The following is a 17,360-nucleotide window of genomic DNA, read 5'->3' on the forward strand; positions in this document are numbered from 1 at the left end:
TCATTGTACATTGTAATAGTCAACACAAAAGAGTTGGATTTAGCGCTGACATTGAATGGTACAGGACCATATACTCTCAGAATTGTATTGAATTAACACTGTATTTTTTCATGTGTACAGAAACATCTTTCCTATGAAAACAATGAATGTGGTGCGTTTTGTGGGTGCAGGCTGATTCCTCAAGTAGGTCTACCATTTGGATTGCACGCACATCCAATTAAGCAGGTACTGGATTCAACATAAGAAAAGAAAGATCCACACATTGTTGCTGCTCCCAGTGTATTACAGATAACTTTTCAATCCTTACAAACGTTACAATCCTTCAGTCGTTATACTTTGTGTGAATAATAAACAAATAATGTACACCTGATGAAGACCATGTACTGGTAAAGGTCATTGTGTGTAATAAACCGGGGACAGCAGTGTGGATCCTACTTCTTTCTGTTGCATACTGCTGATTCTTACCCTTCCTCTCCCACGAAGGTGATGTAGAGTTTGTTCCTCTGCAGCTCCTTGCGTGAGTAGGCCATGACCTGGTTAAAGGTGCCCTCCAACAGGTGATCACGCCGTACTATCAACCTTAAATGCAACACAGGCAGATAGATACATATGCACATTAGCAGTGTCGGGTCATCTGGCTTCAGAGGTTACAATCCTGTACTCACTGTTCCAAACATTCACTGCATCAGTTAATTAGTGAAATCACTGAGTGAAGTGAAAATTCACTTCTGTCAGATCCTTTACACTGTAAAGTGTAAAGTTTACAGTCAAGAAACACAAGACAAGAAACATGACAAGGAGTAGCGCACGCCACGTCATACACGACAAGGTGGAGCTTGGGAGGTGGTGGGTTGCGAAGAAGCGAGCATCCAAGAGTTGGGAACAAAGCAGAGAACTTTTAAAAGGTGCCAAATTTGAAACTTGCAACGAGAGTTGATTAGTTTATCTAGAACATCTGAGACAAATAATAAGCAACAAGCTCTTCACTACCATGGCCTAGCCAGAACTAACGCTAACACTTGATTTATTAACTGGTGCAGTGAATGGCCAGCTAACTGTAATGCAATGTAAGTGCACTGTAATGTAATCTTACTTGATCTTCCCGGGACCTTGGCCATATCCTTTGGCTTCCAGCTTCCTGTAAAAGTTGCGGAGTTTGGCCTCAAAGTCTCTGCGATAAGGGGCTGGCGCTCTCGCTCGCTGTGTACCTGAACACGAGCCAAAAATGGTGAAGAAATTTTTTTTTAAAGAGACACGGCTCAAGAGGCACTTTGTCTTTCTCAAAGACAGACACAGACACAGACACAGACACAGACACACAGACACACAGACACACAGACACACACACACACACACACACACACACACACACACACACACACACACACACACACACACACACACACACACACACACACACACACACACAATGAGCTCAGACCAGACCATCAACGGCATCAGTCTGACCCCTGAAGTCATAAAAGGACTGCCGGAGGAAGTATAAGTAGGAATATAATCAGCACAAGGAGCGATATAAAACACACTGATGACAGCCCCCAGGAGGATCATATAGCAGGGAGAACAAGGTACTCAACAGAAATCTCTTCAGCATAGGCGGTTTTACATTGGGCAAGGTCGGGCAATTGCCCACCCAGGGCCTCATCCAATCAGGAGCCTCGTCGTTTCATTGCGGTATTCCTGTTTTCCTGCATTTCATCGATTATTGTGAAATAATTTGATGGGGGCCTCAAAGCATGGCTGGATTCGTCAAAGGGTCATACAGGGAATTTGCTCGGTGGACTGTTGGTGTTTTTGGCCCGGTATTTTGGTATTTTGGCTCAGTCCAGCCCTTCCTCAAAGTTATTCTTTGCCCAGGGCCTCAGACTTCCTACAACCGCCCCTGCTCTTGAGATCTTGAGGGGATGTTGTCATCATATTATATCGAGATCAGGGAAACTGTTAAGACACCGATGTAGTCTTTGGAGAAGATCCAAGATGGAGGGCTTGGCTGGAATGTTTCCCCAAAGGCAGACGGTGAGTTGGGTTGGTGAGTCGGACAGAAACTCTTCACCAGAGAAGGACAGTGGATTGTATTAGGGAATAGAATTCAGAATTATTCACCAGAGACAGGGGGTAGATTGGGTCGATGGATTGGATCGGTGGGTGGGTAAATCGGATTAGGAATGCGCCCTAGACATCGGGAGGTGGATTTGTTCTTTGAATCGGACTACGGTGTACTTTATCATCCCAATTTGTCAATTTCTGACAATCTTTGACCAGACTGTAATTTTTAACTTCTTAGGTAGCCTATGCCCTTGAAGTCAAAATGTGATGTGCGCCTCAAAGGCACCCTCTTGTGGCAGCATAACTTCACTGACGGTTAAGGTTAGGGAAAGGTGTAGGTTTAGGCCACATAGTCAACATGCGACGTGGCAGGTATGCCCTCAACGTCAAAAATTTCAGTCTGGTCAACGGTAGTCAGGAATTGACGAGATGAGATGAGACTGTGTTGAATCGGATAAGGAATGTTCACCAGAAATGGGGGTTAGGATCTGGTCAGGTTGCCAGAACGGAGTGGAGTGGAGCACAGCGTTGATAAAGAATAGAGATGTGAAAAGTAAAAGTAGAAGTAAAAAAACAAACCCTACCACTTTCCTCAGCACAGCTAGCCTAACTGAGCAACTGATCTACAATTACTTTAGTTGATCTGGAGCTGATTCTGTGCTGGTTGCATCAAATGTGTGGCAGATTTCTTTTTTAGATTTTTGGTATTTTTCAGTAACAATAGTCTACCTCATTGGGTACAGCGGACTAACTGATGTAACAGCTATGTAATATCATGTGCTTGACAGTGTAGTACTTACATAGCCTGGTGAACCAGCGCCACCCGCTGGACATTTAGTCTGGTTTATCAGGCTAGTACTTACACCCAGATGTGTGTAAAGTGGAGGTAGAAGTACTCTTACAAATTTAATTACAACACTAGTGGTAAAATATTATATGGTTTCAACGTATAACATATTACTAGTGTTGTTATTACATCTATAAGAGTACTCTACCTCTACTTTACACAACTTTTGGGTGCATTTCTCAAAACCATAGTTGCTAACTGCTTCAAGAAACACAAGTAAGCTTACACCATAATTTTACTTCTACTTTTCCTTTTGACCCCTGTGTTGAAGAAGAGGCAGACCTGGAGAGCTGTCACTGGCCAGGCAGCAGACGGGCAGCAGAGGCAGGGGTAGGGGCAGACAGTCCTGGATGCCTTTGGGCGCCGCCCGACCCGGCCAGGCCCAGCCAGGCACGCAACCACAGGGAGTCAAGTCAGTCACATGCACAGCAATGCAACACTGTCGCAATGAGGTGTTTTTATAATGCTTTGTGGAAGTGAGAGTGTGTGTGCGTGAGGTGTGAGGTGTACTACTACACTACTACTACTACTACTGCAAAATAATTGCCAATACCGGGACAAACAACAGCTACTACAGCTTGCTGTCCACATGTAAAACATGTAAATCTACTGTCCACTCATTTACAATCTTCAATAAATTGTAGTAATTGCATGTCAAAAGAAATGTGAATCAGTTCAACATCTGAATTGACAATCAATTAGACAGACAGACAGACAGTCAGACAGTCAGACAGATAGATAGACAGACAGACAGACAGACAGTCAAGCAGGCAGACAGACGATCAGACAGACAGAGAGACAGTCAAGCAGGCAGACAGACGAATAGGCAGACAGACAGACAGTCAAGCAGGCAGACAGACGATCAGACAGGCAGACAGACGATCAGACAGACAGACAGACAGACAGACAGTCAGACAGGCAGACAGCAGACAGACAGACAGACAGACAGACAGACAGACAGACAGACAGACAGACAGACAGACAGTCAAGCAGGCAGACAGACAGACAGACAGACAGAGAGACAGACAAACCCGGAAGCATGTACAGTACAGAGTAGAGACAAGTGAAACTGTAGTCAGTCAGCCTTCCCTTCCCTCACCTGGTGAGTTCTGTGGGGATGAGCCGGGGGAGCATCGCGGGGAGAAGCTGAAGCCAGGATGGAACGTCGTCAAGGGGACGTAAGACATGATCTCCTCCTCAAACAGACTGTGGCCCACCAGCAAACAGGCACACGGAACAAGGACATCAGGACAGAAAGTTAGTCTTAGAAATGTAGAGAGTGGAGACAAGTTCACACACCGCAGCTCCGATTGTGGGGTTTATTCGAGACATACGTACAACATTTAAACTCATCAGGGTCTTCTTCAGGCACCAGTTTAACTAGCTACAGCTACAAAGTAGCCTGGTGACACGTTCATAATACTCCTCTTCATTCATATTCATGGTCTGAAGAGTCTTTTCTGGGGAGGGTTTAGTCGGCTAGCAGGCAGCCGGCGAACGAATAAGCAAACGTTTGGGTGAGAGCTATTCAATCGTTCAAACGAGAACTGAGTGCTTATCCTCCCGCCCATCTAATCCGGTCAGGTCAAAGACCCTCCAGACGATGAATATGAACAAAGAGAAGTACTATGGGTGGGTCATACGAGGCTAGTTATAAAGCTGAGTTTGTATTAAATTACGTTTGTTGGGGACCAATTCATCATGTCTGTGAGGCATCAGTGCGGCGCTAACCTTAGCAGCATGACCAGGTCCGCATCGCAGCAGAGCTTGTCCAGCCTCTGGGTCCCCTCCGTGCGGATGTGGTGGACCTTCTCCCTACAAAATACACACACAGGTTTGCATGAGCACACAAGCAAATGCATGCAAGCAACACGCAAACACACACACGTACAGGTATAGTGTGCATACATACTCGCAAGCACACACACGCAAGCACACATGCATCCGAAAACACACACACACACCCGCAGACACGCACACACACACACACACACACACACACACACACACACACACACACACACACACACACACACACACACACACACACACACACACACATGCAAATACACATACACATACACACACACACACACTGCTTGCCAGTCAGTTCCCTTTTAATCCATACTTCTCCTCAGGCACTGCGATAGACAAATTGAAAAGCATTAAGGCAATTAAATATGCCGTTACAACACTAATGTGGAGTTGTTCTGATGCACTTATGCAACTGATTGTGTGTGTGTGTGTGTGTGTGTGTGTGTGTGTGTGTGTGTGTGTGTGTGTGTGTGTGTGTGTGTGTGTGTGTGTGTGTGTCCGAGAGAGAGAGAGAGAGAGAGAGAGAGAGAGAGAGAGAGAGAGAGAGAGAGAGAGAGAGAGAGAGAGAGAGAGAGAGAGAGAGAGAGAGAGTGTGTGCGTGTGTGTGTGTGTGTGCGTGTGCGTGTGCGTGTGCGTGTGTGTGTGTGTGTGTGCTTTTGTATGTGTCTGCTTGTATCAGGAAGTGGGGCTGTAATTGATTTAAACAATCAACAAACAAGCTTGTGCGTACTTAAGGGAATGATTCCGCGCCAGACTTGGCTGCCGCTCCTGAAGCACCTCAAAGATGTTGGGTTGCCGTAGGAACGCCACAATCTTGTCGTTATACGCTAATGAGGGGGGGAGACAAACATAACGCATGGTCAGGTGACAGCACCTCCAGGTGAGGTCATGAAATTTACCATGCTTCAGATATACATGTACAGAACAAAGTAACTAATAGTAGTATTTAAATAGTAATATTTATACGTAGTTGTACTTTGCATTAGCAATATTCATTTCTACAGTGCTACTTAGTAATATTCATAGTATTAGTAATCAGGGCTCTAAATTAACACCTGTCAGACAGTGAAATGCTGGTAAAATTTTACTTTAGCTGGTAGAAAAGACCAACTTACTAGCCACTTTAACCCATTAGTTTGGCTAGTAAGACTGTGAAAAAAGTAACGGTAGGGCCCTGGTAGTAATAGTCATTTGTATAGTGCTTTCCACGGACAAAACAAGAAGATCCTGTGTTGCGAAGTCTTGAAGTGTGTACAGTCACACACTCACCTAGCGGTACGGGCTCTTGCTGGCTTTGGTTGCGTATGCTGGCCACAAGGCTATTACCCGGCCGAGAGAGGAGAGATACACCACGCGTACGAGACACATCAGATGCCTAGGAAAGAGAGAGAGAGAGAGAGAGAGAGAGAGAGAGAGAGAGAGAGAGAGAGATGAGTGAAAGAGAGAGATAGAGAGAGAGAGAGATGAGTTTGATGTAATGTCTGTGGATAAAAGGGCCCTGGTCTTTCATCGCGGAGTGATTTACTCATTCTACTGTCAATCTGGCACATATTCCATACAATCTATTCCACAAGTCTCTCTCTCTCATACCCATCCCATTGTCTGTGAGCACATGCACATTTCAAATACATCCAGAAAAATGTCTATTACGCATGTTGCCTGACTATGGAACCTCGTGAAATGCCTGCAGTACCAGCCTCGCTCCTCTGAATGCCACAGTGTTACTGCATGGTCAAAAGGTCACGTGCATCGCATCATGCATATCTCCCCTGGGACCCCCCAGCCATGCTGCCAGTGCTTTTCCTTTAGCTGTCTCTGGGTAAAAGTGCATGGGTGTACACTAACTGTATACTGGTATACAGAAACTGTGTATAGACATGTACATTGTACATGCACACAAGGGCAAACACACCAACACACAGGTTCCACACATACATGCTCTCTGTCTCTCTCTCTCTTACACACACACACACACACACACACACACACACACACACACACACACACACACACACACACACACACACACACACACACACACACCTCTCCTGCGCTGTAGCTGCGTAGCCTCTGTAGGTGTTGTCTGTGTGTGAGATGGTTGGGGAGGCGGCCGTTCTGCAGGGGGATCCGGGGGTCGATGAAGGTCGTGGCTCTGCTGTTGTGGTCCACAAAGAACGACTGCAAACGCAACAGCAACGACAGAGCATTACAACAACAGCAACAACAAAAAAGCATTACATGTACAGCAGGGCTTGACACTGGCACCTGCCAACCGGCCAAATGCTGGTAAAACTTGGCTGTGGCTGGTAACAATTTCAGTGTCACTAGCCAATTTGGCAGGTAGCTTATTCTATGGCATGTCATATCAGAATAGCCTGCAATATACTGCACTTTATCACACTATATCAATTGTGTATCAGTTGTTTGTAGAAGATTAAAACAGCTCAGTTACTCAATTTCTATTTGTATGATTTATTTCCATGTAGAAGAAGTGCACTCATCTTCTTGCTTAAGCACCTCATCTTCTGAAGTTAGAAAGCGTCATGATAAACAAATAAAAAAACAATATAAAATTTGTGGCTAGTAGAATAGCTGAATGGCTAGTGATTTGGGAAAACCACTAGCCACAATGGCCAGCAAGCGAAAAAATTAATGTCAAGCCCTGATGTACAGTACAGCATGCATACACATCCACAGAGATGTATACAGTGACGTAGTGTTATGGCTGTAATTACAATTCTAGTAGTACGTAATATCATGACAGCACTTGTACGTGTACTTTATACGCTTCTGCCCATACGTAATGTACAGGCAGAGAGAACAGTTCGTAACTCGTAACTCGCAATTCACCATTTAAGCAAATACAGGGGAAAAGACAAACTGAGGTGAGCACAGAGAGCACTGATGAAAGCAGAACCCTGAAATGTCTGCTCTACTCGGCTGTCAGATTTTTAATTTTTTTTTTAATTCCTTGTGCTTGACCTTAGCTTCCCTTTCAATGTGCCAACCTGCTCTCACTTGAGACAGGCGATCCACAGGATAACATAGAGGGCAAAAGGCAGATATTGACCAGTAGAGTATTTTACGAAACAGTACTGTACATCCGTTGCCTGAGGGTGAGATTGGGAGTTAAGCCAGGCTCAAACTACACGACTAGCGATTGTGTGTCCGATTTTGGCGTCGGGGTGCACCGCACACTAGAAGAGAATCGCAACTGTCAATTTTGTCGCTGCTCGCAGCCACCGAGACAATGCCCGACGTTCTATTTCCAGTCGCAAATATCAAACACTGTTTGATTTCTACGATTTGCGATCGGCGACTCTTTGAGCTGCCAAAGTTCTATCTTAAAACGTCGCTCACGACGAGGAAATCTTTCCCGACAATCGCTTGCGATGGTTCTGGGGGGTAACGTTCCAGCGATTGTCGTAAGGGGGGTTTTCAGCCGAGAATCGGCGCGATAGTCGTATAGTTGAGCCAGGCTTTAGAGACAGTGGCTGTGTCTCAGATGGCGCACTTGAGCATGCCAGGCACTGTTTCAGTGCGTTCTGCCTATTGGTTACGCACTGAAACATAGTGCCCAAAGTGCACAAGTGTGCCATTTGAGACACAGCAACGTTGTCACGGTGAATAAAATATAGCAGTCAGACTGAGTCAGTTACTTTATTGGTCTATTTGTCTATACAGTGTGACGATGGGTTAGACAGTTCAGTCATGGGTCAGCACTCTTAAACAGGGTTTCATTGTGTCAGTCAGGATATATAATGTTTATCTCTTATGTCTACATGAAACAACTGGCATCTGAATGCATGGGTTTGGAAACGTTTCACTTCAGATTAAAGATGTACTGAAGGCACATTTGTCACCCCCTGACCTCCAATGCCCCCTTAACCTTATCACAAGACTCCCAATGTCCCCTTTAATATAGGAAATTAACCCCTTAAGACGCGGCTTTATACATTCGTTGTTACCAGTATGCTAATGACCAAGTCGTGGTACATTACTAAAGGGCCTGTGTTGTGTCATAGTATTGTAGTGCTATGGTAGTTACATTTCAATGACTATTACTGCGTGCCACATAAGGTACGGCGCGCATTAAGGGGCTACAACAGACTAATGTCTGTTGCTAAAGTGCTGTACCTTTCACTGTGGGTCTGAATTAAGTTCATCCTCAGTGAATACTAACTACAGTATTTCCCTTTTCCCATGGGTCCAAATGAAGTCCATCCTCAGTGAAGACCCTCCACAGTATTCCCTGAGGTGGCCGAACATAATGCACCAGAAGAGAAGCATAATAGAGCTTGAAAGTGACGTCACTTCCCCCGATTTCATGGGACCTCAACGGCGTTTTTAGCCGAAAATCGTAGCATGTAATCCAATGGCGGTATTAAAATGATATTTCAATCCCCTTCGAGTTGTGCCACGAGCTCCATATATGTTGTTTCTGATATTTTTGCTTAATTTTTCGTACGAACCCCCAAACTTTTTAGAAAGCTGTGTTTCTTCACATTTTTCATGCCGACGGCCTAGGAAACAAAATATTGATACTCCTTCATGAATAATCTTTACCTAGCCTCTTAAACAGCATATTTGTAGCCCAGGGCATATCGTGACCGAGATCAGAAGATATTTACTCTCTACCATGTTGTTAGATGGTCAGCTTAGGCCCCCGTGAAACGCGGAACTAAGGGGCGGGACTTTCAAGCTCTATGGGAACAGACCCTACTAAGGTCCTTGGCTAGTGAGCGATTAGTGCTGTACCTTTGCCTGTGGGTCCCTATTGGCCAGTGAGTGAGTGAGAAGTGCTGTATACCTTTCCCTGTGGGTCCGTCTTTATCTCCCAGCCGCGGGGAAGCTCGAGCTGGGCGTCGGCAAACTTGTTGAGGAAGGTGACGAGGTCGCGGTTGTGCTGGTAGCGCTCGAAGTTACGCGCGTCTCGTCGGATCTTCAGGATCATGTGTTTGAGGCAGGAGCTGTTGGTGAACATGCGGTAAGCACCCTGTTGAGAGGGAGACAGCGAGAGGCAGGGAGAGAGAAGGAGAGATACAGAGAGAGCGATAGACAGACAGGGAAAGAGACAGAGAGGGAGAGAGGGAGGGAGGGTGAAAGGGAGAGAGATTCCACATTATGTTATATGGCAACTATGCAGGGTGGAGACAAGTAATATACGTAGAATAACAGCCATGAATGAAATAATAAAAAAGTAACAAAAAGGATTTTAATTGTGCGGACTCCGAAAACCACTACGACCTTGCCTTGGAGGTGAGTGCGGTGACTTACGTAGTTGGCATGGAGGACGGTGAAGAACTCGGGATGTGTGATGAACTTGACGGCTGGACTCTGGAGTAGCTGAGTGATCTTCTGGCAATGGCCAGGGGAACAGGGGGTGTCCCTCCTCAAGTCTGGAGCACACAGACACACACACACACACACACACACACACACACACACACACACACACACACACACACACACACACACATTTCATTAGTTATTTTTCTTAAATATTTGGGAGAAACAGCAAAAATGCATGATATGTATCAGCATTTAGACAGACAAGCAGACAGACAGACAGACAGACAGACAGACAGACAGACAGACAGACAGACAGACAGACAGACAGACAAATAAGGAGGGAGAGACAGTCAGGTAGAAGGAGAGAGGAAGGGAATAACAGGCAAAACATGTGTGTGGAAGAGACAAATATATAGAGAGAAAGACAGACAAACATACAGAAAAATAGACAGACAGACAGACAGACAGACAGGCAGAAGAAGAGAGACAGAGAGAGACGGAGGAGTGTGCAGGCCAGAGTGTGTTGTGTTTACCGTGGGCCATTGGAGGCGAGTCCGTCTCACTGGAGCCGGCCCTCTCGCTTCCGGAGCTCGTCCCCTCCTCCTCTCGCCTCTCCGTTGCCATGGTTCTCTGGATCGTTTGATACCTGCCAACAAAACGGAACAATGAGAGATACGTATATAATGTTTACTCACTCACTGTGGTAAAGAGTCAGTGAAAATCAGTGATTTTGCTCAGGTTGGCCATCATCTGGCTAAGTGTGCTGTGAAACTAGCCCTATGACATCACATGAAACCATGGTATTGCTCCCAATAAAAAGGGCACCTTGTGTCAGTCTTTGCATCTTTCCATCAGTATGCAGACCAACCTTACTCGAGAACCTGTACTGCACTGCAGTACATTGCCTAGGTGGTTACCAAATTGGGGGTCGGGACCTCTAGGTGGGTCGCGGAGGTACTGGACACACACACACACACACACACACACACACACACACACACACACACACACACACACACACACACACACACACACACACACACACACACACACACACACACACACACACACACACACACACTCACACACACACACACACACACACAAAAGGGACTTGTAAGGTGAATAGTTGTGTTTGCTGTCCTGTGGATTTCTAGCAATGTTAGCTATATTAGGATATTGCTAGAAATCCATTGCTAGGCTAAGAATATGGTAGGTGGGTGGTCGTGAAAATATATCAGCCCAACAGGGGGTCCCCGCTGAAAAAGTTTGGGAACCACTCCTGATCTACACAGTACACTAGGTGGTGAATATTTCTGGACAGGCGCTCAGCCTGGGAGCGTATGAGTCTTTGCATTATTTAGTTGGCTATGAGCGATCAGGAAGACATGAAAGGCATGCATTGATCTCCGCACTGGACTCCCCATTGGGACATTGGGCTGGATTGGCCATCAGGCATACAGGGCATTTTCCCGGTGGACTGTTGAGGATTGTTTTTTGTCTGGTACCAGTCCTCATGCCGCTTCAAGGCAGTCGGATAATAGCCCCTTAATTCGCGCCGTACCTCCAGTGGCGCGCTGTAATAGTCATTGAAATGTAACTACCATAGCACTACAATACTACGACACAACACAGGCCCTTTAGTAATGCACGACAACTTGGTCATTACCATACTGGTAACAACACATTTATAAAGCCGCGTCTTAAAGGGTTAATAAAGCATTTTGGCTGTTAGGGTCATAAAAGCTCTTTTTTTAAAAAGATATTTTTGTGGGCTTCTTTGCTTTTATTTCAGATAAGATAGGACAATGAAGAGCGACTGTGGAGAGAGAGATGGGGTAGGGATGGGAAATGACGGAGGTAGGATCTGAACCCTGGGTGCAACCCTTTGGCATGCAAGCCCAAATGTGGGAGGCTTAAGGCGGATTCATAGTTAACGTTACTGGCGCTAACCTCATTCATACCTCCCTGGCGACGATGGCGTGCGCTCAAAATGACGTCACACGCCCCTCCGCAAGCTGCCGCGCCGCGAGGTCGTGCACCCCACATTTTTTGTAAATTGGCGTGCCTCACCAGCGGCCATGCATGTAGGCAGACAAAGCAGGAGTTGCGAAGAGATATGGCTACAGCTACTGTACTACAGAATGGACCCTGCATCATTTTGAGGATAATAAAATGTCTTAGAGAGTTATTTTATCTTCTCCCTTAAATGTTGTTCAGTGAAACAATTGTTTACTTTGTTCTGAAGCACGTTGTGTTTGGCGATCTATTTAAAAATTCTGCAGCCAGAACAATGCTCTCACATGGTCTTGGAATGATCTGGCAATGTAGGCTACAACAAAAATCTATGTTTCATTGGTGGTAAGTCATAAGTCAGATGTTCAGTAGCGCTACAGCAGCGTTTGGCTTTCTATTTTTATACATCTCTAGAACTCCCGCTGCGAGTTGCGACAGGTTCTGCCGTTTCTCTCATGAACAGCAGAGGGCACACTTCCGAAAATGCAAGCAAAAGCCTGTAAATGGCGCTTTTGACTATGAATGTTCTGCCACATTTTAATGGTCCTCGCGCCAAATTTCGCACGTAAAGTATGCGAAGCCCTTAAGCCCGCTGCGCCACAGCGCCCCCTATAAAACCTCATATTAGACGACTAAAATTTTGTCAAAGGCTTCGTTGTCTCTCTCAATGTCTGGTGGACCGATGTAACTGAGGTGTCACTGCACAGTCACTCAGGGCTCGAACCCGCCACCTCCTAGTCTACGCTCCAGTTCGAGCATGGGAGGCACAGCATGATACCACTGAGTTTAAAGGGACACTGTGTGAGATTTTTAGTTGTTTATTTCCAGAATTCATGCTGTCCATACACTAATGTTACCTTTTTCATGAATATTTACCACCATCATCAAATTCTAAGTATTCATTATGACTGGAAAAATTGCACTTTTTATACAGGGGGATCTTCTCCATGGTCCGCCATTTTGAATTTCCAAAAACAGCCATTTGTAGCTGCAAAAATGACTCTACTTGGACCATACTAGAAAATATTTGTTCAGTTTCCCAGTTTCAATGAGCAGCATAGTTGCAGTACCTTTTTTGACCATTTCCTGCACAGTGTCCCTTTAAGGTAAAGACCAATAGCTCTGCACTGTCGATACTGTATGAGGCTTCGGGAGGGAGTTTTACAAACGTTCCACTTTTTTTGAAGGAGGATACCAACGCACACCCGAGGTTTCAAGGTGCAGGTAGTGGTTACTAGTTCACTTCAGAGGGAAGATAACGCACAATCTTGTCCATCATGCTAAATTAACAACACTTGGCTAAAATGCCCGGCCTGGGTCTTCATCCTTGCCCTGCCCTGCGTTTGGATGAACTGCAGGGAGAGTGGACCACTACGCTGATGGATCTTTACTGCTCGTTTTTACTGCTCATTTTATCCATGCACTCACTGACAAACATGTACATGTATAGCTTGCGTATATAATAGTCTTACTTACTGATATCTATTGGAATACTATAAATCTCACACTGTAAGATTAAAACTGATTCACTGTACCACTGTAATGCACTATATCATGTTTCAAGAAGGAGGCCGCACCTTGCATAGTAGTGTTTTTTATTGCACAGACGGGTTTCGGCGTGTGCCTTCTTCAGTGGTGAAGAAAACACTACTATGCAAGGTGCGACCTCCTTCTTGAAACATTGAATTTGAAATTTGGGCCAGCACCCTCAGAGATTAAATAATTAAGAGTGACACCTGCTCCAAGAAGAAAAATGCACTATATCATACCATCATAATGGCACAAACATCCTTTCAAAACACATGCAGAAACAGACACACACACACACACACACACACAGACGCGCGCACACACACACACACACACACAGACGCGCACACACACACACACACACACACACACACACACACAGACACACACACACACACACACACACACACACACACACACACACACACACACACACACACACACACACACACACACACACACACACACACACACACACACACACACTTTCCCCAACATGTACAGTATTTACAGTTCATTTAGCATAGAAAAGCAGAAATATGAGTAGCGCAAAATATACAAAAGGTGTCCCCAAAGAGGATACCTCCCCTCTGTTCTGAATTATGATCTATATTAAAACTGACACACTGACAACTTGCTCTATCAACTGGCCTTGATTTTTTTTTTTTAAAACCCTTCTTGGAAAGACGCTAAGCACTTTTTTTTTAATCAGTTGAGTGTTTTTGTTCTCTATTTCCAGCAGAGGGCATAAGAGGGCCTTTATGTGTGCCACATTCTTTGCTGAATAGACAAAAACGATTGAGCGTCTATGACCAGACGACCTCTCTCACCTCTACAGGAGCCACCACACCACCACATGTCCGTACATCTATGGTAAGTGGCCTCCCATGCCAGGAAAAAACACAGCACATGTCTAGAATAGTGTTTCTCAATGAGGACTCTACGGCCCTCGGGCGGAAGGAGACAGCTGGCGTGGGGGTGGGAGGTGGGAGTGTTATTATCATTTTGATGCTGGGTGGGGGCGTTTGGCAGGCTTATGATGAGGTAAGGGGGGGCATTTGGAGGCGTTTGTTTAAAGAAGGTTGAGAACTACTGGTCTACTGTACAATAAATTACTTCTCTGTATGACTGTAACAAGGTTTGTCTGCTGCTGCTTTCACCCCAACAGAACCCACCACACCACCGCATCTCCCTACATATATGGTGGGTGGCCCCCCATGCTAAGAAAACACGCAGCACACCTGTCTAGAACAGCGCATCCCAACCTTTTTGTCTTGCGTACCCCCTAAGACTTTTTGTCAAACCATGAGTACACCACTCCTTCATGTGCTATACATACGATATGTTCCAATGTGCTCCATACATTTGTTATTAAGCAGTCTGCAGTCTGCTCACATACCCCTAGTGGTACACGCACGTATCCCTGGTTGGGAATCACTAGTTGAGAATAGATTGCCTTACTAAGCAGTATGACTCTGTAGCAAGGATCCTCTGCTGTGTTCATTTGTAAATGCATGTTGATGTAACAGTGCTGACTGAACATGAATATGAAACCGTCATCGCCCTTTATACTAAATTAAATGCCACCTGTCTAAACAGACTTGGCATACGTCGCTGTGGAAAGTGGAAAGCAGAAAGTTTTGCCTCACTGAAACAACTCCACACACGAGTCAACGCCTACATGTTACGGGTATTTATAATTTCTTTAGTAGAAAAGGCCAAAGGTAAAATGTAACGATATACAAGGCAACTTATTGAGTTATGTGTCTGGGCAATGATACAATATGATTGTTGTTTAAACTATTTCAACAGAACTTAAATTAGCAACAGACCACTTTTTTCCACCATTCTATCAGGAGATGAATAGTCAATCATGACTCAAAAACCATTCAAAAAGTTGCCCTGTGTACCATTACTTTAATATTTAATTTCCAAAACATTTAACCGTAGGGTGAACACCGTTACTCTGCTGTTTGACACGTGCTACAGATTCACAGCTTCACCGCAATGCAATCACAAGACTCAACCCTGTTCATGGTGGCCTTTTTTCGTACTCGACTGTGTTTCGTAACTACTGTTTGGAGTCAGATTCCTGGCCGCTGTGCCAGGGCTCGCTTCCTCATAGTGACTGGGCGACTGGTCACGACCGCTTTTACATTCCCCTCAACACTTATAAGTGTCTTGGGGGGCGGTGGGTTGGGGATGGGGTAGTGGTGAGGGTGATTCACATTTGACAAATCTTACTTGCTTAAAAAGCTTGTTTTATTTTGAAATAAGCTTGAAATAAGGCTAGAGATCCATTATAGCGTTACGTTATCGCAGCTCGACGTACTGGATGTCCCAGTGTCGACGCACTGCTACTACAGCTCGCGTGGCCCGGGAGTTATATACAGGAAGTATATCAATCTACATTTCTAGCCGTTTTTATCCATATAGCAAACCAACTGCCCCTAAATTACAGTTCAAAATGCTCTTACCGAACTCGGCACATGTGTTTTTTTTCACACACAGCTTGGCCTCGTGTTGTTATGCTTATGGTCGAAATCGAACATAATCATTTGAACCCAGGCATCATAAGCTCATTTGCCTTCAAATGATTATGTTCGATTTCGACCATAAGCATAACAACACGAGGCCAAGCTGTGTGTGAAAAAAACACATGTGCCGAGTTCGGTAAGAGCATTTTGAACTGTAATTTAGGGGCAGTTGGTTTGCTATATGGATAAAAACGGCTAGAAATGTAGATTGATATACTTCCTGTATATAACTCCCGGGCCACGCGAGCTGTAGTAGCAGTGCGTCGACACTGGGACATCCAGTACGTCGAGCTGCGATAACGTAACGCTATAATGGATCTCTAGCCTAACTTTCAGGAGAGCTCAACTTTTTGACGTGCCACCGGACCCACGCTCGCCGTGCCGGAATCCCAACATGCATTGCGAGTCCGGTAACGACGATATGCCGCATTTCATTGAAAATGAATTGAATGCATTGGTACGGCTTGCGTCAAACTGACAAATGGATGGGTACCGTAAGACTTTTTCAAGATATTTTGTCAATACAAGATTTCCAAGATGGGTTGTCTTTAAAACAAACCTTTCTAGCTAAATATATTTCTGCTTTTTGGGCGATTATGCCTTATATTAAGAGTGGCTACTTGAAAATAGACAAAAAAGCTTACCAAGAATTTTATTTTTTGCAGTGTGGCGCACTGAGCTAAGACAATGCCATAAACGGGCATAATCCAGCCTGGAATAGGTCATTTCCCAGTCCTACCCAGTCTCTCTCTGTCCCTCAATTAGGTCTACGTGTCATTTCTTCACGGTCACCGGCAAAAAAGTACCAAAAACACAAAAAATTGTGTTAGACCTTCATCAGGTGAATTCTTGCAGGGCAGAAAGCACAATGAAAACACTTTAAATTAATGTGTGATTTCAGCTACCATAGTTATCGTTTTAAAAAAAAAAAATTTTTTTAAACAACCATAATGTTACTTAGTATATGCACTTGTTGTATATTTCCTGTGCACTTTGTATCTGCAAGTGTTGTATGCTATGATTATGTCCTTGATTGTAAGTCGCTTTGGATAATAGTGTCTGCCAAAATGTGATGTAATGTAATGTTCTCTGAATGGATGCACTACACTGATAGACAGAGAGAGAGAGACAAGTGGTCAAACGGCATGTCACTGATACCATTGGTGGGCCAGCTAGATGAATGCATGGAGTGAGAGAGAGAGAGAACACAGGTAGGTGTTTAGATGTACTATATTAAGTAAATGTAGGTGTGTAGATGC

The 17,360-nt window shown here is 44.9% G+C and overlaps 1 protein-coding gene across 1 annotated transcript in view; it reads right to left on the reverse strand.

Moving 5' to 3' along the window:
• The window catches only part of hecw1b (HECT, C2 and WW domain containing E3 ubiquitin protein ligase 1b), a 92,119-nt gene that overhangs the window by 18,897 nt on the left and 55,862 nt on the right, over positions 1 to 17,360 (reverse strand). The window contains exons 13-22 of the mRNA XM_063219918.1: positions 10,552 to 10,664; positions 10,004 to 10,125; positions 9,537 to 9,722; positions 6,770 to 6,904; positions 5,996 to 6,101; positions 5,457 to 5,553; positions 4,643 to 4,726; positions 4,011 to 4,117; positions 1,094 to 1,208; positions 466 to 579 (exon numbers count right to left, since the gene is read on the reverse strand). Of these exons, the coding sequence (XP_063075988.1) occupies positions 466 to 579; positions 1,094 to 1,208; positions 4,011 to 4,117; positions 4,643 to 4,726; positions 5,457 to 5,553; positions 5,996 to 6,101; positions 6,770 to 6,904; positions 9,537 to 9,722; positions 10,004 to 10,125; positions 10,552 to 10,664 (1,179 nt within the window). The remainder of the gene's footprint in view (positions 1 to 465; positions 580 to 1,093; positions 1,209 to 4,010; positions 4,118 to 4,642; positions 4,727 to 5,456; positions 5,554 to 5,995; positions 6,102 to 6,769; positions 6,905 to 9,536; positions 9,723 to 10,003; positions 10,126 to 10,551; positions 10,665 to 17,360) is intronic.

Source organism: Engraulis encrasicolus, chromosome 16 (assembly GCF_034702125.1).
Source record: "Engraulis encrasicolus isolate BLACKSEA-1 chromosome 16, IST_EnEncr_1.0, whole genome shotgun sequence".
Classification (NCBI taxonomy): Eukaryota; Metazoa; Chordata; class Actinopteri; order Clupeiformes; family Engraulidae; genus Engraulis; species Engraulis encrasicolus.